The sequence below is a fragment of the Asparagus officinalis genome, chromosome 4, assembly GCF_001876935.1.
Source record: "Asparagus officinalis chromosome 4, Aspof.V1, whole genome shotgun sequence".
In the NCBI taxonomy this organism is placed as follows: Eukaryota; Viridiplantae; Streptophyta; class Magnoliopsida; order Asparagales; family Asparagaceae; genus Asparagus; species Asparagus officinalis.
The window spans coordinates 135627579-135652731 of record NC_033797.1 but is presented as its reverse complement, the minus strand read 5'-3'; the positions used below and the strand labels follow the sequence as shown (position 1 = coordinate 135652731).

General features: G+C 35.0%; 1 protein-coding gene across 4 annotated transcripts; it reads right to left on the bottom strand.

Annotated features, from left to right (window-relative positions):
• Positions 3163–22092, bottom strand: LOC109839468 (COP9 signalosome complex subunit 7). 4 transcript variants are annotated; one of them, XM_020407902.1, is made up of 9 exons: positions 21731–22092; positions 21572–21647; positions 11393–11481; positions 10416–10505; positions 9982–10026; positions 9803–9873; positions 7220–7352; positions 6842–6950; positions 3163–3515 (listed from the first exon to the last, which is right to left on the bottom strand). In XM_020407902.1, exons 1-8 carry the CDS (start codon positions 21890–21892, stop codon positions 6879–6881), a joined length of 738 nt encoding a protein of 245 aa, XP_020263491.1. In that variant the 5' UTR covers positions 21893–22092; the 3' UTR covers positions 3163–3515; positions 6842–6878. The 4 variants fall into 4 exon arrangements, with proteins under 4 accessions (XP_020263491.1, XP_020263487.1, XP_020263490.1 ...); XM_020407898.1 differs by having other exon boundaries at positions 6842–6939; positions 21731–22091; XM_020407901.1 differs by having other exon boundaries at positions 6842–6953; positions 21731–22089.

Genomic DNA, 25153 nt, shown 5'->3' with positions numbered 1-25153 from the left:
AAAAATCCGATTCTTAACTCTGTTGAGTTTGTTGATATTTATAGGGGGATTATGGGTGTAACTGCCCCCATAATCCGCGCCTAAATGGGGGTTTAGTTACCCCATTAATCGGGTGTAACAATCCACGTAAACCACTCCCTATATCGTGGGTAGAGAACAGCTTCAAAGTTGTTACGATCACGTTTGAATGAGTCAGAACCTTGACTTGCGTTCTGGCGGTGATTGGAAAGAGCTGCTGTGACGAGCTGCGTCGTGCAGCGATAGAGCTGCGTTGGCAGCGATTGATGAGCTGCGTCGTGCAGCGATAGAGCTGCGTTGGCAGCGATTGATGAGCTGCGTTTGGCAGCGGTTGGTGAGCTGCGTTGACAGCGATGGAGCTGCGTTCGGTGGCGGTTAGAGCTGCGTTCGAGCTTCTCTGTCTTTATATATGGATGATACTAATGACCAGTAAAGAAGGTCTTATTCAGGCCATTTGTGACAATTGAGGCATCTCAACAACGCTCTATCAACTGCAAGTCACGATCTCCATTAAGATTTCTTTGCATGGTTTAACCATGTGCTCCTCAGTGTGTCGAATATCATTACACTGCTTATCAGCATCTCTAATAGTTGCTAATATAATATTAGTCATGTTGTTGTCACAGCCATCAAGATCAATCATCTCACATAAGAAGGTGCATTCGTGTTTGCAGCGGTTGAAACTGTGTAGGTGATTGTATTGGTGTTGTGTCTTGACGATGGTACGTAGGGAGGACTTCCACGTCTTGGTTTGAAGAGATCGTCGATTCGTAATCTCTTTCTGTCAGAGTGTTGCTAAAGATAGCCTTCTGAAATCTGACTAACTTCCATCATCGGTGGGGAATCAGCTATCTATTATTATTTTTAGACAGCCTACAATAGACTTATCGATTATTAGACTATTAATTATGCTTCTGACTTGAGTAATTCTCCTATTTTTTCTCTATCCTTTAAAAACCCTCACAAAATCGCATGTACAATAATCCAATAATATTTATTTACGGTTTAAGTGTCTAAATTTAAGGAGATTTTGATTTCAAGGATCTGTTAAATTTTGATAGTTTTGATTCTGAAGGATCCAATTTCTTTTATACATTTCATCCCTTTTATCTTTTCTTTCTCTCACATTTCTAACAATTTTCATTTTCAGGAAATTATATGGGTGTAGTTCTAGCTATGATTTGAATCGGAGTTATTAAAATATATATGAATATCATTTTAGAAGAAAGGGTATGTGAATATCATTCTTTTAATTTATTTCTTAGTTTATGTTTTTTTGGTGATATATGTTGATTTTAATTGGAGTTATTGATCTGGCATTTTGGTTTGATGATTACAGAAAAGATGGAAGTGTTATGGAATAATGTCTCATGGTGAAAATTTTGAGAGGAGATACAAAGAAGGGCTCCAGATTACCTCAACACAACAGACTCAAGATGAAAATTTGAAACATTTTATTGATAAAATTTTGGTATCTTTGACTTCCATAATTATGAATTCCTTTATTTGGATAATATTGCATATCCATATGTAGAATTTGATGTCATTTTGTATTATTAGGCCCTTATGTGTGAGGGCAGTGTGATAATCAAAGTATTGATAAGCTAATTATTTTTTCCATAATTTTTTTTGCCTAAAAGTTACATTGTAATTGTTAGGTTGGGTTGGATATTGTTATTCATTTCTACATTTAACTCAAAGAATACACACACACATGTATATACATACATATACACATGTATATATGTATATATATCTCATCTTTTGCATTTTTTTACACAATTTTAAAATTTTTTTATGTTGGATCTAGTTCGTTTGACATTTATAGATCTAATGTGCAGTAGTGAAGTTTGAAGCAAGCAATGGATTGTAGATGGGTTAAATGTATGCTGGATCTATGTTGATTATGTGGTATATATTGACTAAATCTGCGTTGATTAGATCGTAAAGATTAATAGTTTTTTTATCAAGTTTTTGGTGTTTTATCTATTTAGTCTTAAGGACGGTCTCTTTGGGTGAATTTAGACATATATAGCTTTTACTTCAATTCATATTGTCCAGGCTACAAAGGTAGAACCATTCGAGATTATGATATAAGGGCTCACATATGAAAAGGAAATATCAATGAGACCTCATCCCGAACAAGGTAAGCGAAGCCTCAATCGTTTAGTTATTAGTTATTTGCTCTTATTTAGATATCCCAATACTTTCAAATGAATCTTCGCAAGTATAAATTCTAATTGCCAAATTGTTAACTTGAGCTAATTACTGCAGGGGGCAATTATGAAGCTTTTCTTTTATTCATATTTTAAACTTATTTACGCTAATGTCACGGCAACACTTGGGTCAATTTTGCTTTAGATCTAAGGCTCTGTTTGGCAAAACTAGCTGAAAGGTGCGAGATTATAGCTGAAAGCTGTTAAGCTAGCTGAAAGCTGTGAAATTGTAGCTGAAAGCTGTTAACTGTGTAGCTAGCTGATTGACTAGAGCTGTTTGGTAAAAGTAGTTGTACAACTAGCTTAAATTTGTTAAATGACTATAAAGAACATGCAATATTATTGATATAAAATTAGAATTATTAGGGGTAAAAACGGAAGAAAAAAATTGACAGCTCCTTCCCAAAGACAAACGCTACTTGAGGTAGCTTTCCAAAAGCTACTTGCAAAAGACACAATCTCCAAAATAATCTCCTCCTACTTTTGGTCACCAAACAGCTCTACTAGCTTATTGATCAAGTCAATAAGACACAAGCTCTTAGATAAGACACTTTTTTTGGTTGCCAAACAGTACCTAAGACTCTTGAGGTTCAACACTGAAGTGATGGCCTATAAAGGTTTTGTTTTGGGTTGGGCTGAATAGCAATCGAGCTTGAAACATAGCGTGAGGGTTTCGAACCATGTAAGATATTTTCAAAAACTTATTTTTAAAATTTAATTTATTTGCAATAGATATTAAAGAGGATTTGCATGAGAATTAAATTGCAATTAAATATTTATTTGGTTGCACGTAAACTTGTTGAAAATATCTAACTGAAATCACATATCTAGTCGAAATCAGCCCAATTAATGGGAATCATACTTCTCAAATGTCACCATCTGGTGCAGGTTAGGCAAGCTTGAACACCAGTCAAAGGTCCACAGTTTCTATAACTATGATAATGCATTAATGAAACTTATCACTGGAGAATGGCAAGCAAATAATTTGAAACTAACTTCCTGCTTGTTTTTTTTTTTTTTTTGACAGACTCTATAAGTGATAGAATAACCGAGCGAGTTTAAAAATCTTGCTGTAGGTACAAAAGTTTCCATTGGCTGCAACGAGAAATAAGCCAATTCCGGAAAAAGCGAAAAAAAAAAACAGCTCCAGAATTAATTGCGAAGAATTGGAACTATGTGATTTCCCGGATGCAACCAACAAGAGAAAGAAATCCAGCAACTCAGATGCAGATCATCAGCCAAAATGATCAAATGTGCTTCTAATGCATCGGTTGTCGCCTCCTGCAGGGTCATCAAGATAGACCGTTAGAGACAAGGTCAATAGAGTTTGTCTTCTCTTGTTCTTTTCAATTTTTCTTTTTATTAAAAGGTGCTTGTTTTAAGCCAATTGCAAGCTAAAACTTTAAGAATCGTTTTGAGGCATTTGGCCATTGTCATTTGACTACTGCATAATAAGCAAATGATCAACATGCAGAAACCTCATTTTGCCTTAACCCGATTAGTGCTTGATGTTAGAAGAAATTATAGAGTAGGGCTTTACTCACTTCTTGTATGCAAGGGAAATTCAATTTCGAGAAGACAAGAAAACATCAATATGCACGCATTCGCACATGCACGCGCGCACACGCAGGCTTCTCTGATCCAGTCAAGAAACCCTTTTACCACCTACTTGACTAATGACAAATTTAAGAAAATGTTTGATATGTAAAATAACAAAAATGGGTTCTTGTTCTTACATATAATTCAATGTTTTAAAAAGCCGCTGCCTAGCCCGCCTAGACGTACGCCTAGGCCTACGCAGTACCTACGTTGCCCACCTAGGTTTTGGGAAAACCTAGGGAAGCATAAGTTGCTAATGTAGACTGCACCCTTTAGGCCTAATCATGATGTCCTCTATTACAGCCTCCATGCCTTCCAACCTCCAAACACTTCCAACCTCCAATTATTAACAAAAATGGGTTCTTGTTCTTACATATAATTCAATGTTTTAAAAAGCCGCTGCCTAGCCCGCCTAGACGTACGCCTAGGCCTACGCAGTACCTACGTTGCCCACCTAGGTTTTGGGAAAACCTAGGGAAGCATAAGTTGCTAATGTAGACTGCACCCTTTAGGCCTAATCATGATGTCCTCTATTACAGCCTCCATGCCCTCCAACCTCCAAACACTTCCAACCTCCAATTATTAACACCTCTACATCCTACGACTTTCAATACAATCTCCTCCACCATTTATACAAAGAAAGAAATCCATCTTGGCGCTAGTCTGACGCCTAAACTTTCTATAACATTGACATATACTATAAATTTGTTGTGGTTTAAAATTTAAAAAAAAAGAAACCACCTAGGCCACCTTCTAGGCTCCCCACCTAGACACCTGGCTCTAGGCGTTGGGTGCAACGCCTATGCCGTCTAGCGCTTTTTGTAACATATAGGCCGCTCAAACTTAGCAAACTTTGCCCAAATCTTTCATACTAGTCTATCTCCCAACCCACCCCCCACCCCAAAAAAAACACCTAGAACCCATTAATCTACACCTCAATCCAGTTTCTACTCGCTCCTACAGAGAAATTTCTACTCACTCCTACATCGCTCTCTCCCAGTGTCCCTTCCTCTCCCTAGACCTAGCCTAGCTGCAACTCTATTTCCTTCGCCCCAAAGCCCAAGCTCACAATCCATCATTGTTGCCAAAACCCTTCTCAGCGCCTCCTCCTTATTCAGATCTCAACAACTTCATCTCTTACCCAACTTCTCCTTAAGAAACCTGCTCTTTGCCACCAACTCTACAGAGTTGCATGTCTCCCCAGTCCCAATTGAGTTTCTCGCAGAGAGGATCCACTGGATCTAATCCTAGAACCAGATCCTCTTGTAGAGATTGGGTGGGTGGGGGTCTAGGACTTGGGTGATAAATTGGAATAGGGTATTGTTGTTAGGATATGGATGTGAAGCGGGTGTGGTAGAATTGGGTGGAGATAAGAAGGGATGATGGGAAGAGAGAAAGCCTTACTTAATCACAACACACACACACACACAGGGAGGGGGGTTGATTAGTCGAATGCATGTTCACTGGTTTAATTAATGGAAAAATATCATCAAGATTGTTTATGCTTGGAACGCATCAGGGGGACTACGGCAGTCCCTAACCTTCATCATCAATCTAGGTTTGAAAACTTCCGTTAAATTTTGCTGACGTCAGTGACATAGAGGGTGTTCAGTCATCGAAGAAATTGCAGAAAGCACAAGCTTGTTCTATCGCGCCACTGACACATCTGAAAGATCACAGAAGTTCGTAAAAACGACCTATGATGACAGAAGTAACGTTAGAGACCCCAACTGATGATTTACAAACCTATGATATTGAGTAATACATGAGGACCTCCAATAAAGTTTTACCTGAATTACTTCTATTGAAGGGAGGTAGTCATATTTAAAAATACTAATCTAACCTAACTATGGAGGAATATACCCATTATATTCTCTCTAATAGAGAAATTCTGTTATAACTTGAAGGTTTGACTGTAAGTTGAGAGGCCAATTGCCAAGTATGAATTTGAAGGATAAATTTGAAAATACAGTAGATTTGTGGGGACATATAGGTACAAAAAACCTACAAAATTGATCTTGGCTGTGTCATTTAAGGGGAAAATCAAGAAATAGATAGCATGTGACTAAATCGAGTTGTTCCATGTATACAAAGTGGGTTAAACCACTCAAAGTTCCAATATCTGCACCAATAAGGCAATAATGGCCAGCCAGAACCATGACTAAATACTAAATTCCATACCTTGGTAAATCTTTTAAATGACCTATCCAAAAGAACTAAATGTAAAAGGGGATTTGGCACTTTTGGGATTTCTGGTACTTAAGAAAGATCAAAATTTTAATAGATTTTTCGATTTAATAAATGATAAGAGTGAGAGAAAGTTTAGATATGAATTGAACAATCATAAAAGTAAAGAGAAGATACAAAAAGTTCAGCAAGCAGTTATTGCATGGGATATTGTATGAGAGAAATTAGGCTAGGAAAGAGATCATGTGGATGGCAGTATTGCAACTGAGAAAAACCAGAAATCTTGCTTCCCCAAGCCGCAACTTTCAAATGATCATTTTCTAAATCAATTGCCAGATAATCAACTTTTGGGGAAAATACTTGCTTTAAAACAGCAAAAGCACACCGCATTTCTCGAAAATTTCCAGAGTCTTTATCATTTAACTCAGCTCATTATTTCGACATTTAGCTGATGTGTCTACGAGTATGACATGCAGATATTGATCCTTTTCATTTTTCTGAAATTTATGAACACATCAATTTAGAATTAAACAAATTAACTAAGCTTATATTCTAATATAAGAAAAGGAGGCAGATATAATTCTAAATGATAGGCTGAAAGAGACAAACAGGTAAGAACCCCTCAGGGAAGTCACTCAAACATATGGAAAAATAATGCTTTGCCTGCCTGCCTGTCTCTGTGTGAGTGCGCGCACTACAGTTTTCTTGCAGGTTAGAGCATATGCAAATAATGAAGGGCATATTTTCATGCATCAATAATGGTTTCTAAACCACACAAATAGCACTTGCATCAATTTGCACTTACGAAATTAGTAATTTACCTTTTAGGTCGTGCACGGTCCTCCTCGTAGTCCATAATCATTCCTCCAGGTTCAGAAGAGAAGATGTCCTCATGGCCTCGTATGTCCATGTCAATCTGCTAGTGTGTAACTTCTGCCACCAAGTAAGTAAGACACATCGACCGATATTGAACATAACTGATATGTAGTTTTATAATTCTATACACTATACCATTTATGAGAACAATAAACAATTAAAATTAAAAAAAGAAAAAAAACTGAATGTAAAAGAGGGAAGGAGACAATTCAATCTGATAAATAAAGTACACATTAATAATACAAACTCTTATGTTAACTACAGGCAGATGACCAATAGAATAATCAATAACTCGTCATCAATATACAAATAATCAGGCTTACCTTGAAGGACTGTTTCGCATCTTCAACCTTCTCCTCAATTTCCTTGCGGTGTTTCTTGTTTTCCTCGCTCATCGCATCAGCCCATTTGATTTTGTCTTGAATGGTGTGAAGTAAATTGTCCGAAGTCCCCAACCTGCATAGAGTTCATTCCATGGGGGAAAAAAAAGAAGCTTAATAACCAGTAAACTAAGTCTGGTAGTAATCCAAGAATAACGAAATAGAGCAATTATCTTCTCCTATGTTGCACAGACAGACATGCCAACACAGACACAGTACTCCGACATGCAGAAAAAGCAGGCACATGATTAATGTCCGAAACAGACACATTTAACGTGTTTGTGATATATGGCTTTTTTCCACAAATAGTTCACAGAAACATAAACTTTGAGAGGTCTTTACTCTTTACTCAACATACATAACATTTCTGTTGCTTAAGAGGCCTCTACTTAACCAGCATAAAAGGTTGTGACGTGTTTAACAAATCTCTATTCAACAAACATCACTCCCTCCGCCTCAAGAGGAAACTGCTGAAAATCAGTCCAGATCAAGAGGGAGTATCCTAAGGCATAGAAGAATTGCCAAAATTCTAATCAGATAAAGGCTATAGGGATTTGTTACTGTATTTATAGTTGCATGGAGAAGGTGCCCATGCGTTGAAAGCTCCAATTCCGTGATTGTCAAGCCAGTATTACTTGGCTGTTTTTTTAGTATATATATGTACATATAACATACGTATGCATAGATGCTATGTGTCTTTACTAAATCTTATATATGTTAATTTAAGACGTAATAAATTATTCAAAAGGAACTTAGAAATTTATATACCGTGTAAGAAACAAATTTCATGCATAAAGAATATTGCAACATTTAATCTGAAAATATAAAAAATTTCCAGTGTAATTTTTAAATAAATATAATTCTTATTATTATTAACCTGAATCATGTTATTTATTCAGTAATTTGGGTCGACACAAATTATGCATCATTGATGGATCGCCAAAGATATGCAGCACGGGCTTGGGTAATCAGAAAATTTGAGCATTACAGTCTAGTACTGCTGATTGCATAGTAGAACTTGGCCAAAGAAAACTAAGTCTTTGACAAAATCTGAAGCCTCCCAAATTTAACTTGTCTGCTTCTTGGGAGCTCGCTACCCTTTCTACTCAATCATAAAAACTGTGAGTCGCGTGTTCACTACTTTACTTTTTTTTCTCTCATCTGGACCTATTAGCCATACATAACCTAACTGCTGTTCAGATGCTACATCTAGATCAAGTTCAATATAGTTGAAGGGTACAGAATTTCATGTCTGAAAATAATGGGCACAAACACCAATTCTCTAATAACGCAAATAACTTCTTAACCTAAAGCCTTTAATAACATGACTACAGCCTAACCAACTCTTAAAAAATAAAACAATGATGATAAAAGAAAAGCACTACTGACATAGAACTGGATTCCATTTTTCTGTGATCTTCCATTTAACAGTGCCCAGAAACCTGTTCTTATGATAGCTTCCTAAAAGAGCCACGCCAAGGCACTTGACTATTGTTTGTTCATGGTCTTTTTTCCAAGTATGCCCATAAATGAATATTGCATGAAGCTTGAAACTTGCACTGTCAAAGAAAATGACAGAAATTCTCTGGGTCTCTATTACTGAATGAATGAAAAGACACCGCTAGTATCCTAAAAAATATCTTGTATCATCTTCCTTGAAAGTTTATTTCTAAAACTATCCATTATTTCTCTTCCCAAGCACTCCTACAAAATGACTTCCTTATCCAACCAATAAGTACCCCTTGTAGGCTAATATCACTTACCTACTCCCTGCACTATGCAAGTAAACCCTGAGTGATACTAACTGCACAAAAAAATTAATCAATTAAAGAACTCGATTCAAAATTTGACTCGACTCGAGCAATAGAATAAAATTTAACTGTTTAAGCAGAAACAAGATGATTGAGCATCAATATTATGAAAGAAATCTCAGAATATAAAACTTGCACTAAAGGCGATAATAATGATTAATTGACAAGAAGGACAGACTCAATAAAACTTATATTGTCCGGCATTGTATGCACTGTAGCCTAATGGTCAAAATAAATGCTAGTTGAATCATACTACACAATCAGATTTAGAACTAAAGAATGCAGATAGAACTTCGGTAAATGACATGCAGTTCACCCAAAAAAACTGTTGATATTGGATAATATGAATATCATATGAAATTCACGAGAAATTTTGGCAATACATAACAGCCTAATAAACAAGGAACATATCAGATGTTGAAAATTCAATTTGTAGCATTCATGTAGAAACATGATCACTTTACTACATCAAATTAATGCATCAAACTCCACTTTAACTCAGGAAATCTCATCAGCATACAACCAGTAGCTGATACTCTAAATAGACTAGTGACAACTCACGCCTTTAACAATGGGGGGAAAATTCAATAGAGGACCCTCTATAGAATATCATATAGGAAGGAAAAAGTGAAACCTGGCTCATTCATGAAAACAAAAGAGAATGAAAGAACGAAAAAAAAATCATACATCAGGATTCTTAAAAAAGAACAATTACCAATTTTCTAGAGTCTGTATCATATTGTTAAGTTGTTCAGGCCTCAGATCCCTTCCAGCAGCAAATTGCACCTGCATCAGCAAAATGATTTTCAAGCAACAAAACAGAATTTTTATTTGATATGAGAAAGAAGTGCAAGAAACAAAGATATAGCATAGCCAGCAGAAGTGTAATTAGACCTCAAAGCACCGCCGCAACTGGTCCAACTTGCCTCTAACAATACCCTAAAATAACAGCACGTTAAAACAGTTTAGTTCCTTCGCATTATGGTTACTAAGAGATCAAAATATGTAAAAGACAGGAGTTAAGTTTCAAAGTCAAAACACGTTCAGCACAAAAGAAAGTCAAAACAGTGTAGCCAGTTTTCCACTGTCGTTATGTCAATTGACAGTAGGCCACAGCCTTCACAGCAAACATACTAACTAAACATAAGAAAATCGGAGTTCTACATAAGGTGACATGTAGAAATAATTTTCTTACCAGAATGCTATTGCAAAAAAATGCAAGAAAAATCTAATCAAAATGTTTCTCCTGACTAGTGAAACATGGTCCTCCTTAATCATAAAATACAACATCTAACCATGAGAAAGGCCCAAAATATAGACATACATACCGCATACATGCAATCATTGATAAGGAAGTCCTCAAGCTCTCTTACATTTGAAACATCTAGTTCCTGCATCAGTTGATCATAAGGCAGTACCTGAAAACAAAAAAGAAGTGTTCATCAGCCTACACGCAACCCACCAAACAGAATGCTCGTCTGCTAAAATGATCAGTTTTGCCAGATATGACACATTTTGTTGATTCTCCAAATTAATCTTAAAATTGATCATTCGCAAGAAGGGGAGGGAGGCAGGGATGATACTTTCATAACGAGAAGCTCATATTCATACTGTTTTATGGAAATGGAGATCTGAGATGACACAGGAACTCAACAAAAAACAATCTCTTCACATGTTTAGTTAAAGCCAAAAGCAGGTGAAAGAAGTGAAGCAGTTGGCTTGGTTAAGCACTTAGACGGGCACATAAATAATTACTTTGCTCAAACAGGTGACCGAGCTTCTCAATAGGGATTGTGTCTATGTTTTTGATATAACACCAACAACCTTTTAAGAAACCTCATTTCATAGTCGTTCCCAACATCTTCAGCTATTTTTTTAAACTTAATGAGCTATAAGATTTTACAGTAAGGTTTTGGCCGCTAAGATAAGATGAACATGACTTCCATCAAAAAGGATAAACTCCCAAGTGTTACATTATTATCATGTAGTGTACACAATACAAGGTATCCACTTTCATGCTTCTTAGGCAACTTTTCTTATTATCAAAAGCTTCAACATAACTTCGTTAGAAATTCTCCTCTGCTGTACGCATTTTTATAATTCTTCTCAGTTTTTCTAATATTTCATGTGTCGTCATTCAGATCATATGTGTCTTGTGTGTGAGATAGTAGAAATATGAATCTTCAAACTTTTGGCTAATGAAATTCTCCAGTTGTCACTTTGCATAAGAGGAATTTGTGAAATGAATAAAAGAAAGAAAAATATCCAAACTTGATGCAGAAAAATTGTTGCATATAAAGAATACCTTGTTCCCCTCAGCCAGCATCAGCACAGTAAGTTGCTTTAACTTGCGGACTTGATCAGCTGAGAGCGCTGGAAGCCGATCACTATTACCTGTACCATGTGTATCTTTCCATGTTAATGTTCAGACTTTAGACTGCAACAATCATAAAAACCTGACACGCCACTTAATGGACTTCTCACCCTAATTAGTTATCCACTAATCCTCATTCAATAATTCATTCAATCAAGCAAAATGAAAGATATCTTAACAAGTGGAAGACCAAGTAAAGGTTATGTATACAAGACAAAAGTCACTGATCCTAAATCCTAAAACATATCTAGGGAACTCTCTGATTTGCTCGGAATATATAGACTAATTGCAACTATAATATAGATTTCTTCATCAAACATTAAAAGATAACACAGAATATGGCGACAACCAACTAAAAACTAATCAGAAAGGAAAACAGGCCATTTCATACTACAGGTGATGTGATGCAAAATCCACTGTTAAAACAGATGTTTATTGTCAGAGTCAGAAAGACTCGGGAAAAATATAAACTTTGAATGTCATTGCAGTTTTTAAATATATTTGATCCTTTCATTTCTAACTACATATCTATTTTTCCTAAATTATGTCTGCTTGCGCATAGTCCTGAAGTCCTTCAGCTTACATTAACCTTTTCTTTATTTTATATCTTCTAGGCCTTCTAACTGTTCCTTTATTTCATATTTTCTAGGCCTTCCATATAACGACAGCATAACAAATTCAAATCTAAACAGATAATCATGGCACTTCAGAAAAATCACCATAAATACAAAGTTACTAACTGAATAAGCATAATGATCCAGAAAATTGATTGCACGGGTCTAGAAACTGGTTTTGATAAAGGCTAACTCGGTTGATTCAATAATTTCCATGAAATAACGAAGCAAAGTCTAACATCCTCCAACTATGAAAAAAGATCCCAGCAACTATAAAAATAATAAAGAATCACATAAAAGATGACGCCAACCGAAGTTTCCTGAACATGAATAAGATGCTCTTATTCCATGATGGAGGAGGAAATTAAACTTGGAGAACCTAACTTGGAAGTTGGAACCAACTGAATATTCCGAAAGGCTCAGGAACCAATCGAATCAACCCGAAAAATTAAAAATATCTATCAGACTACCCAATGGTTGGTTAAGCTAAATTGTATTTGTATTAGTCAGTTCGTACTTCTAGTCTCTGTTATTATCCAAGCCTTTTCTATCAAAATGTCATTAACAATGAAGCAAGCCCATAGCAAATACCTGATAAATTTTACAAGTTATTCGATTGACATCAACTTCTATAAAGTAAAATGTCAAACTCTGCTCAAAGAAGCTTTATGACCAACTAGTATAGTGCACATGCGTTGCACGAGAGCATACCTATTTTGTTTTATGTTTTTCAATTTTTTTTTGTTGGCTGCAAAATACTGAAATGACTTGTATAGCAATATAAATTCTGAACAATTTTTTTTTAAATGAATAAATTGTACGATAAAATTGTGTATAAAGAATTGTATGATTAATTATTATAGTTTAGATAATTGCTATAATTTATTCATACTTTATTAAAATAATTATAATGTATTAAATAATTTATTCTCTTTTAAATATAATAATATTATACATAGCATAATTATAATACTATTAGTAACTACATTTTAATTTCATAATTAGTTTATTACATTATTAGTAAATAATTTACTAAATTGTATAATTATTAAACTACAATGTAATTTATTAATTTAAAAAAATACTATTAAAATTATTATACTATTAATACTATAACAATTACAATAAATACAAATTGTTTTTCATACTATTATTATACTTTTAAAAAGGCGAATAAGATGAAAGGTAACTAGTAGTCCTCCATAAAACGTGAAACTCAAAGACATAAGGCACAAGCCTAATAAATTATTTTTTTAATTTTTCTAGACTTTTAAATATTATGTGAAGATAAATTAGGGATAAATTTCAAATATTATATTGAATAACATAATTAAATAATAAAATAATAGTGTAACCAAAGGTTTTGAAAAGGTGAGGAAATGCATAATGAATAAGAGGTGATATATAATTAGTGAATGATTATATACAACTAATGACATATTTGAGAATTATCACACTTAAAAGGATAAAAAATGAAAATCAAAAGTTTCGACATGGTAATCCTCTTTTACATGTAGTATAGATTATTAGCCCAAATTTCCACCCTCCACTTAGCTTTAGTTACTATTACTCGTCTTCAACCTATGTTTTCTTAATGACCGAAAAGAAGATTGAGTAGAAAAAAAACTAAAAATAAAAGAATCTAGAAATGAGACTATAACTTTCATAAATTCCTACAGATAAAAGTATAATTCTAATTCATTTCAATTTCTATGTTTTATTTAAACCAGCTTGTAAACACTTGCTAGCCAATCTGAAGCAATATGGGACCACAAAAGTTAAGGAGAATAAAATTAGTTACAACAAAAAACATCATTCAGTATCTTATATCCTACAATCTCTCCTCTCCAAATTCAATATCTTCCACAATCAACTGTAAGTCACATAATGCCATCATTACAGTTAAATAACATCAATGTGCACCTAAATCTTAAAGTGATGTCTAAAACCACCACTGTGTAAGCAAGAAAATGTTTTACAAAGAAAATAGAGGTGTTATGGAGCAGCTTAGCCCAGAGAATATCAAGGCCAATAAAATTTTGGATATGAAAAAAAAAGCTTTTTGTCTTGATTTTCAGTTTTTACTCTCTTGGTCATAGTGTTGAATTCAGGGAGTAAACACAGACATCTTCAAGTCCTATTTATGTTGGCAGTAAATTTCGGCAAACAACTTATTATGGAAACATCTTATAGGGGAAGGAAATTGCTGGAGGCTCGCCAACTTAAGATACTAAGTGAAGGCATCATTCAGTATCTTATATCCCCCTGCCTCCGACTTTGAAGTTCATGGACAACAGTAGCACCACCAAGTACTTAAGACAAACAAATGCAAGATTAAGTGACCTTTTTTCTGATCTTGACAAGTTTGATGGACTTCAATGATGCCTGGCTCTTCCATGGAGTCAAAGTCCCATTCTTGTCACTAACTAGGTATCAGCACACAAAACGTTGGCAGCAAAGTAGAAAAACCTTACAGGACATGAAGTAACGTGTTCTGTGCCGTTTGGACATATCGGCGATACGTAATGTTCAGAAACAGCATAAGCATTATTTTAGAAATAACATACTCAGAAAATGACATTGTAGTTTTTTTTTTTTAAAATCCCGTGTCAAGTTGAATTTAAAAAACTCACACCACACCCCGAAAAAATGTTGTCAAAAATGAAAAATTATTAGCATAAAAAAATCTGAAAATAAAAAATTAGAAATTCTGGTCTGATCGGGAGCAGTCGTGTAAACACACTGTCCTAGAAGATTGAAGACCCGCTTATCGCCCTGACGCAGATGGTCTTCTCTCCCCTAGCGATAAAAACCTCCAGAATTCGGCCGGCCTCTGTACTCGAGCAAGAGTGGCAGAGCTTCTACTCAGATGAAGAACGTTGCCCATAAGAAAATTAACAGTAGCCAACAATTTTGAGAGAGGAGGGAGAAGCTCTCGTTTGAGAAGAGAGAAAAGATTGTTTTCTGTATTCTTCTGAACTGAGAAACCTCTATTTATAGGAGTCGGAAGCAGTAGCCGTTGCTGGATCGACGCGAACGTTCTTCACATCTTGTGCACCCGTTACCCAGATATCGCGCATGTTCTCAGAGCCGTTACACGTTCTCATGACCGAGTCAAAACTGAAAAATTAAAGTTTTGACAACCAAAAATTGTGCGTGTGCGGTGTGGCATGGCGCGCGCGCGTCGCGGCGTGGCGAGGCGTGTGCGCGCGCGTGTGAGTTATGCAAAGCCCAAACAATACAAAACCCAAAACACTACTCAAGGCCCAATAAGAGGTGAAGCAATATAAACCCCTTATTATTCATCTCATTTTTCAATGTGGGACTATTCACAAGGTAAAATTACCTTTTCATGAACAAAATAGCCAACAGTCCCCCCCCCCAAAAGGCAATATTGACTGAAAATTCAAAATCAATAAATCACAAAATAAATATAGGTTGAGCAACCTTTCGTATCGTGAATTCGGGAAAGATAGCTTTCGGCTTTGAACATTTCCTTAGTGAGTTCATCGCCACCTGAGGGACATAATGGACTAGGCCTTGAATTAGGCCCCTTTAACCAGGTATTGACGAAAACACATATAATATGTCTTTATCTATTGAGCAAAGCAGGTTGAGTGATAAAGGTCATACTCACAATAAACAGACTCATGAGTTTTTAGGGTTTAGCTCACCCCCCAACCGCGACCACCACGGTTCCTCTCACGTAGGTAAGTCCTCCAAGGGTACTACAGCTGGATATCATACCCTCCGCAATACACGCGTTGAACTTATTAAGAGTAAAACTCAGCCTAACCAGCTGTATCATAAGAGCATCGTCATCATAGAGAAGGGAAAAGTAGTTAATGCTACTATAATGATATATGAATATATTTAGGTCGATGCTCCACACGAGTGTCACTAGTCCAGCTTGTTACTACCACATTGAACCTACATTGGGACTACGTCTCCAAATAAAGGTTAGGTTACCGCTGTCAATGACCTCACTTATGGGCTTAACCCCATCTCCCTCGATGAATCCAAAACCACACTCCTGGATAAATCCCTAGTCAAAGGGTCAACAAGATTCTTCTCAGACTTTACAAAATCTAAGATCACAACTTTGCCTAGCAGGTGTTGTATAGATTTATATCTTATTTGAATATGTCTGTTAAGTTTTTTATTTACATGCACTTGCTTTAGAAGCTCTATGTATCTTATTTGAATATGTCTGTTAAGTTTTTTATTTACATGCACTTGCTTTAGAAGCTCTATGGTGGATTTAGAATCAGAAAATATGTCTGTTAAGTTTTTTATTTACATGCACTTGCTTTAGAAGCTCTATGGTGGATTTAGAATCAGAATGAATAAAAATTAAAGGAGAGGGTTTAGGGACCAAAGGAAGTTCAGAGAGTATATCTTTTAACCATTCTGCTTCTGTGCAAGTGGTATCAAGAGCAATCAATTCAGATTTCATGGTGCTCCTGGTAATTACTGTTTGCTTACAGGATTTTTAGGATACAACAGCACCACAAAAAAGAATACATATCCAGATGTAGACTTTACACTGTTAAAATCTGTGACCCAGTAAGCGTCACTATACCCTTCTATAGCATCAGGATACCCAGTGTAAGTCAAGCAATAGTCAACTGTGTCTTTTGAGTATTTGAATATTCTAAGGCAATCCAGTAATCTTTGCTAGGGTTACCAGTATACCGGCTCAATCTCCCTACAGCATAAGCTATATTGGGTCTGATCCGATTGGATATGTATACGAGAGATCCAATCAGCTGAGAATACTTCAGCTAGGAGACAAGTTCATCTTCATTCTTCTTCAAAGATATAGAAGAATCATAAGGTATGAAAACAGGTTTAGAGTTATGAAAATTGAATTTGATCAGTATTTTCTCAATACTATGAGAAAGACTCAAAGAGATTCCTCTAACGTCTCTAGTGATTTTCATTCCAAGTATCATGCCGGCAAGACCTAAGTCTTTCATGTCAAAGTTCATGGAGAGATAATCATTAACCTTTGAAATTAATTCAAGAATTGTTCCAAAGATAAGGATATCATCAACATAAAGACATAGGATGACATAGTCATTGTTTATCACTTTTGAATAAACACACTTATCATGTTCATTCACAGTGAAGTCATATTGTGCAATGACTCTGTCAAATTTCTAGTATCATTGTTTAGGAGCTTGTTTTAGACCATACAGAGATTTAACAAGTTTTGCCGATTTTGTTTTATTAACCTTTGGCAACGAAACCTTCAGGTTGATTCATATAGATTTCTTCATCAAAATTACCATTTAAGAAAGCAGTCTTGACATCCATCTGATGTATGATCAACTTATGAATAGCAGCAAAGGCTACAGGAGAATAAGTATCAAAGTAATCAATGCCCTTTTGCTGAGTATAGCCTTTAGCTACTAATCTAGCTTTATATTAATTAATAGAACCATCAGCTCTAAGTTTCTTCTTGAATATCCACTCACAACTAACAGGTTTACAACCTGGAGGTAAGTTGGTGAGTATCCAAGTATGATTTTTCATGATAGATTTAATCTCATTATTAATGGCCTCTTTTCAAAAAGGAGATTCAGGTGAATCCATTGCTTCCTTGAATGAGCTTGGATCACCTTTAACAAGAAAGGTAAAGAAATCTTCTTCAAAATCCTTTTGAATTCTACATTTTTTACTTCTTCGAGGTTCAAAGGTTCAATATCTAAAGGTTGAAAAGAACTGGAAGATGGTAGATCAGACGGAAGAGATAAATTAGGATTTTCTGAGATTTTGGATTTGAAAAGAAAGATGTTTTCAAAGTACAGTGCATCTCTTGCTTCAATGATAGTATTGTTGGATATGTCACTGATTTCAGAGTTAACTACTAGAAATCTGTTAACATTGTTATCTAGTGCATATTCAATAAAAGCAGCATCAACAGTCTTAGAACTAATTTTTCTCTTCTTAGGTTCGGGAAAAGCTATCTTAGCCAAGCAACCCTAAACCCGGAAGAAGTTCAACCTAAGAGTTCTCCCCTTCCAATATTCATAAAGAGCTGTATCAGAAGATTTGTGGGGAATCCTATTAAGAATGAAGCATGCAGAAAGAAGAGCTTCACCCCAGAGATTTTCAGATGCTCCTGAACTGAGTAACATACAGTTCACCATGTCCATAAGAGTTCTATTCTTTCGTTCAGCTATCTCGTTAGACTGTGGTGTATAGGAAGTAGTTACCTCATGAATAATGTGTTCCTGATAATATTTAGTCATATCATTTGGGGTATACTACCCCTACGATCAGATCTTAGAATCTTAATCTTTCTGTCAAGTTGGTTCTCAGATTCAGCTTTATACACCTTAAACCTATCTAAAACTTCATCATTAGTCTTGTGAAGATACGTGTAATAATATCTGGAGTGATCGTCTATAAATGTCATAAAATATCTCCTGCCCTCTCGAGTGAGAACTCGGTCTGAGTCACACACATCACTATGAATTAATTCGAGAGGTTCGGAGTTTCTAGTTATAGACTTGAAGGGATTTTTGGTGTGTTTCCCTTGAACACAAATCTCACACTTAGATGAGGGATCATAAGGTGATTTAGGAATAAGGTTCAATTTAATCATTCTCTGCAATGTTTGGAAATTGATATGTCCAAGTCGTCCATGCCAAACATCACAAGACTCAATAATTTACGCAACAGAAAACTCAGAAATTTTATTAGAACTGGAATTGATTACATTGAGCTTGAAAAAGCCATTACAAGTAAAACATTTTCCTATGAATACATTGTTCTTTGTAATCACAAATTTATTAGATTCTTTTACAATCTTATATCCGGCTCTAAGAAGAAGAGATTCACTAATCAGGTTGCGGCGGAGAGAAGGAACATGATGAACGTCTTGCAGATTCAGAGCTTTCCCAGAGGTCATGGTGAGCTCTATGCATCCACTTCCCATTATTTGTTTGGTGGAGTCATCTGGTAAGCTTATGCTTTCTCCTCGTGATTCCTGATAAGTTAAAAACCAAGAGAGATCATTGCAAACATGAATATTAGCTCCGGAATCCAAATACCAGTCATTGGAAGAAGTAAGAGAATTTACAAGATAGGATAAAGAGGCTAACCTGAAGGAATTTGGATTCTCTTCAATCATGTTAACTTTATTGGATCCATTTCCTTTAGGAGCACGTTTAGCCGGTGTCTTCTTCCGATAGAAACAGCTGGGAGCCAAGTGGTTGGTTCTACCACAGACATAACAGAACTTTTCATCAGATTTATGACTGGAAGAGTTGGGATTGGATTTGGAAAATGATGATTTGTTGAAGTATTACTGGTTTTTTCTTGAATTTCTTCCATTTGGGTTTAAAATTCTTAGATTTAGGTTTATCCTCTACCAAGTTTACTTTAGCTTTCATTTCGGTCTTGATTTTGAAATTTAACCTATGCTGGTCTTCAATGCGAATAGCCTTGAGGTCTTCAGTTAAGGTTATATCTCTTTGCTTGTGTCGGAGATCTTTAGCAAATCTAGACCAGGAGGGAGGAAGTTTATCAATCAAACAAAAAACTTTAAAGTCATCAGTAAAGGAGTTTCCCTTTGATTGGAGTTGATTGGAGGTGACGGAAAAAATCTTAGAATTCATGAATTTGTTCATTAATGGGTTTTTCACCAACCATCATGAACTTATTGAAGGAAGAGGAGGCGAAACGCAGAATTTCGGCATCATCATAGTCATATTCTGCTTCAAGAGCATTTCATAAGTCTTTAGCACTTTTGAACTCATAATATATGTCATAAAGGTTGTCCGCAAGTGCGCTAAGAATCCTATGACAACAATGATAGTTGATTTCTTCTGGTTTCATAGAGCTAGAAAATGAGCTAGCACCAAAACCAGAAGTGGAAGGAGAAGGTTTAGGTTGAGGACCATAAACAGGAGAGTTGGAGGGTTAGAACCACTGGATGAAGACTCGGGAGTGTCTATGGTAGATAGAAGACCTAGGGTGGTGAGCTAGTATCTCATCTGATTAGCCCACTATTTATAGTTAACACCGGTGAACTTCTCAGGTTTGACACTCTTGAAATGATCAGAATTAGTCATAAGTTCGATTGAAATTTACTAGTCTAGGTATTTAGAATCTGATCGGGAGCAAATGTTTTTATCAATACCACTAGACTAGATACTTAGGAATATGACTTTGATCAATAAACTTGAACAGTAAAATTAAAATAATATGATTCTAATACAATAAATAATTTAAGCTATAATTGATTTTTTTTCTTCTAGTTAAACAGCAACAAATAAACAATATTAATTAACAAATAAATAATTTAAAATATTTTTTAACAGTAATTTTTTCGCGAAATAAACAGTAACTTTTCCAAAAAAACCAATTATTTTATTTTTGGATTAATTCCAAATAAAATTGAACAGAAAAATTTTTGTAGTAATTAAAAGCAATTAACAAAATTAAGAGCAATTAATTAAAATTATTTTAGACAGCAATAATTCAATCTTTTAGATTGTTGTCAAAAATGAAAAAATATGAGCATAAAAAATCCAAAAATAAAAAATTAGAAATCCTGACCTGATCGGGAACAGTCGTGTAAACACTGTCCTAGAAGATTGAAGACCCGCCTATCACCCTGGGGCAGATGGTTCTCTCCCCAAACGGTAAAAACCCCCAGAATTTAGCCGGACTCTATACTCGGGCGAGAGTGGCAAAGCTTCTGCTCAGATGAAGAATGTTGCCCAAAAGAAAATTAACAGTAGCCAATAATTTTAAGAGAGGAGGGAGAAGCTCTCGTTTGAGAAGAAGAGAGAAGAGATTGTTTTTGTATTTTTCCCAATTAGGAAGCCTCTATTTATAGGAGTCGGAAGCAGTAGTCATTGTTGGATCAACGCGAACGTTCTCCACATCTCGTGCACCCGTTACTCAGATATCACGCACGTTCTCAGAGCCGTTACACACATTCTCATGACCGAGTCAAAACTAAAAAATTAAAGTTTTGAGAACCAAAAATTGTGTGCGGTGCGGCGAGGCGTGGCGTGCGCGCGTGAGTTATGCAAAGCCCAAACAATACAAAGCCCAAAACACTACTCAAGGCCCAATAAGAGGTGAACCAATACAAACCCCTTACTATTCATCTCATTTTCCAATGTGGGACTATTCACAAGGCAAAATTGTCTTTTCATGAACAAAATAGCCAAAAAAACCTAATTGTTTGGCCTCTCCACCGTATACTCCACTCCTGCAACAAAATCTACTCGAACTCTCCACCGAAAGCTGACATAAAATCTACTAACAATCATTTTTCGATCATTTGAAAACGAATCAACCCTAAGAGCAAACCCTTAAAGATGCACACACATTAACCAAACAATCATATAATCATGGTTTGCATTATTAAATCAACATAAACAAAACAGAACAACCTAAGGCAAACAAAACCAGAGCAAATAGCCCGAAAACTAGGGCACACAATCAATTACACAGTCAACATAGCTCTTACTCTTGTAATCGCTGCAAGCACCGTAGGCAAACAATCGAAGCAATTCAAGATGCGAAGCAAACTGCGTCCCCTCGAGCTGCACCCAGAAAAACTAGGGTTTCAATTCAAGAGCTAGGGTTTTCATCAATTCAGGCATCAAAAGTTACGAGATTGTCGTACCTTGGTGAGATTGGGAACCGAGAGGATCTCGGAGAAAGCGAAGAGCGAAGGGTGAGAGGTCGCCTCTGCGATGAGATTGGCGAGGGACGCTTCCGCGTCGAGAACCGCCGCCTGCTTCACGAAGTGATCGACGATCTCCGCTTGCTTACGCTCGATGTCCATTGACCAAAACTAGGGTTTTGATCAAGTTAACAGGAGGAAGGAGAAGAGATTTTTTTTTTTTTTCCTTTCCTCCTTTTTTGCTTTCCTCTCTCCACTTTTGATTTTCTAAGGTTCGCCCTTTTAATTGCGGAGGGGGGGCAAAAGAGGAACGGGGTTTTAGAGCGTTACATTAGGGTTTGGCGACGAAGGTTCGACTCCGAGGCGTGCTGTTCTCTGCTAAATTGCGCGGCGAGGGTAGACGGATCTGGGCAACAAGCGGGCGGCGCGGGTAATGAGTAATGGATCCGCTTGGTTGGGCAAGAGGCACAATCGCTCAAATGCTGGTTTTTTTAAGGAGCTATTAGCTTTTGTGCACGTGCAATGCACGTGGTTTAAATATCAAAATTGTTTATTTTTTTACTATAAAATAAATTAGATACATTTTAAGTTAAAATCTATAACATGGATATTACATTTGCCATAAATTTTATTTAAATATTTAAAAAATTTGTGAAATAGAGTTGTGTGTTAAACTGTGATCAATATACTTGCATACACAATATTATTTTTTAAAATTTGTATATATCAAACTTCATGTAACATATTTGTTTATTAGATCAAATCATCGCTCTCCAATTTGTTTATCTTAGTCATAAAATGTAGTGTTAAGTTTGAAAAAAATATAATAATATATTGTTGATGTGTTAATAAATATATAACCAAATAATTAATATTAATATGGTTTGTATAAGCTCAGCACAGAACACATACTTTTCACAATACTACAAGATATCTTAATTATTGATAGATTTAAAATAAAAAATATATACTAAAGATTAATGATAATTCTAATATAATTTTATATGACAAAAGCATTCACATAAGCATATTAAAAATTTTGCGTGAAAAACCCTTCTAAAAATTCCTTCTTGTTTCATATTTAATTGAGCTGAGATCAATCTTTCTCCACATTTATCTTTATCCCATACAATTCTACAGTAATGACTTTATCGTCTCGATCAATTGTGATATCAGGTCAATACATAATAAAGATTAAAAGATATGACAAGAGTCTAGAAATATATTAGGATATACTTGAATCAATCGAATTATATTATTATTCATAATTGATATGTATCAGAGACAAAAAGTGTTGACAATTTTAAATAATAAAATAGACTGTATGGGCGCACTAACATAATTCTTTTAGTGTAAACAACCATCAAGATTAATTTTAAAAATCTCTTGAGGTCAGAAATAAACAACTAACAACTTTACAGTGGAAACTAGTGGAACGTAGTATATTCTTAAGAATTATTCATTTTTATTTAAGTTATTTATAATGATAGTATCTCACTATTAACTAACTACAAAGCATAGTATATTTTTTTTATGCGTTCAAGGTAGGCAGAGGACCCAGGTGAGTCTTCATCATCATGAATGTTATATAATTTAAGTACAAAAAAAAAGGAGTTGATCAATAGTGTAGTTGGTGAGGAGAAACTCTAGCAGCTTAATTTGGGTATGTGGATATATTATAGATGGAGATAGAGAATAGTGGTTTTGAAAACAGTGTGTGTGTGGGTAATTAATATGGTTTTTATTTGTGTGATTTTCTTCATTCATTTTCAATATAATTGTGGTCTTGTGGATATATATAGCAATAGTATTGCTACTCTATTTTGGTTTTCTGAAAGAGTTTGGGTGTAAAGAAAAAAATTAAATTATCTAATCCAGTTAAAGTAGGATCATATAAGTTAACCTCATATATGAAATTTATTTTAACCAACACACATATGTAAGTATTACAATTGGCATTGAGATCTAAGATACGTGTAAGATTCTCTTTGACTTTTATACAAATACATCTATCTTAATAATAATACTATAATTAAACGTTGTGATTTGAAAAAAAATATCAGACATATAATATAATTAATTGCTTTAAATAACCTAATATAATCTTATAAGGGAAAAAATAGATAAAAATAATGTGAAAATTGTTGTAATTTTATATTTAATAATTATTAAACAATCTAATCTAATCTAATAAGAAGAAAATAACAAAGACATATACATGTTGAAGGAGATGAAAGTACTGCGAAAATTATTATAGTTTTTTATCTTAAAAAATCAAACATATAATATAATTAATTATTTTAAAATAATCTAATCTAATCTAATGATAAGAAAATAGATATTAAAGTGCTGTGAAAATTATTGTTATTTCTTAATATGAAAAAAGATTAAATATAAAATATGATTAATTACTTTAAGATAATCTAATCCAATCTAATAAGAAGAAAATAACAAAGACACATACATATAAAAGCTGATGAAAGTGCCATGAAAATTGTTATAAGTTTTTAGCTTATATATATTAGTATGTAATGTTGCATGTGAGAGGATAATAATTATAAATAGAGTTCTATTTAAATAATGATAGTATAATTAAACTTTGAAACTAATTATGCACTACTGTGACTACTTAAATTTTAGTCGGTAAGAGATCATCACGTTGTGTCCTCAGATCACAATCGTTTGTTTTAATTTTTAATTTTTATTTTTGAGAATGATTTTGTCTCTTTAATTTGTGCGGTGGATTTTGTAGATAACATGTCCACATTATGTACATTTGTAGGTTTGCATTGCTCCTGGGTTCGATCTTTAGAGTAGACATTATTTTCCCTCGTTAAATTGTTTGGTTTATGCATATACGCCCTTCATCTTGTATACATTTATAAATTTGATATTTAATCATTTCATTCAAGTTTACATTTTAATTTAAATTATTTTGTACCTTCATATTATGTATATCCAATAAGAATTCATCAATTTATCAACTTACTTTTACTTAATGAATTAGTATTTGAATTTCAAGGGTATTTTTGTCTAACGAAATATTTTCCCAAGCTCGTGCTTTTAAAATGAGTATGATATGATATGATACTTTTGTAGGCAATAAAAATTGCCTTTAAATCCTTATCAGAGAAGTTCAGAACAAAACTGCTAAAACCTCGCCCGAAATAGCAAAAAAGGGGGAAAACACAGATATCTCCCAAACCGTAAGGAATTTGGCGAAACGGAGAAAGTGAACCGAAGCCTTCGGCTGGGTTCGGATGGCTCCATCTCGTTGAGATAGGCGATTTTCATATATAATTCGTCTAATTCCGACTTACGGTTTGAAAGTTACGGCCTATTCTTCGATCCATGCTCAAGAGCTCGCCTGCAGCTCGAATTTCGCCTGCAGGATCAAGACCCAAGTCTGCCTGCACACCTGAG

Coding starts and splice junctions, on each gene's coding strand:
- LOC109839468 (XM_020407898.1), bottom strand. CDS start 21,892: ATGGACATCGAGCGTAAGCAAGCGGAGATCGTCGATCACTTCGTGAAG. Junction 9,874..9,981: donor AGTTGCGGCGGTGCTTTGAG/GTCTAATTACAC, acceptor TTGCTGATGCAG/GTGCAATTTGCTGCTGGAAG. Junction 6,940..7,219: donor ATGCGAAACAGTCCTTCAAG/GTAAGCCTGATT, acceptor GTTACACACTAG/CAGATTGACATGGACATACG.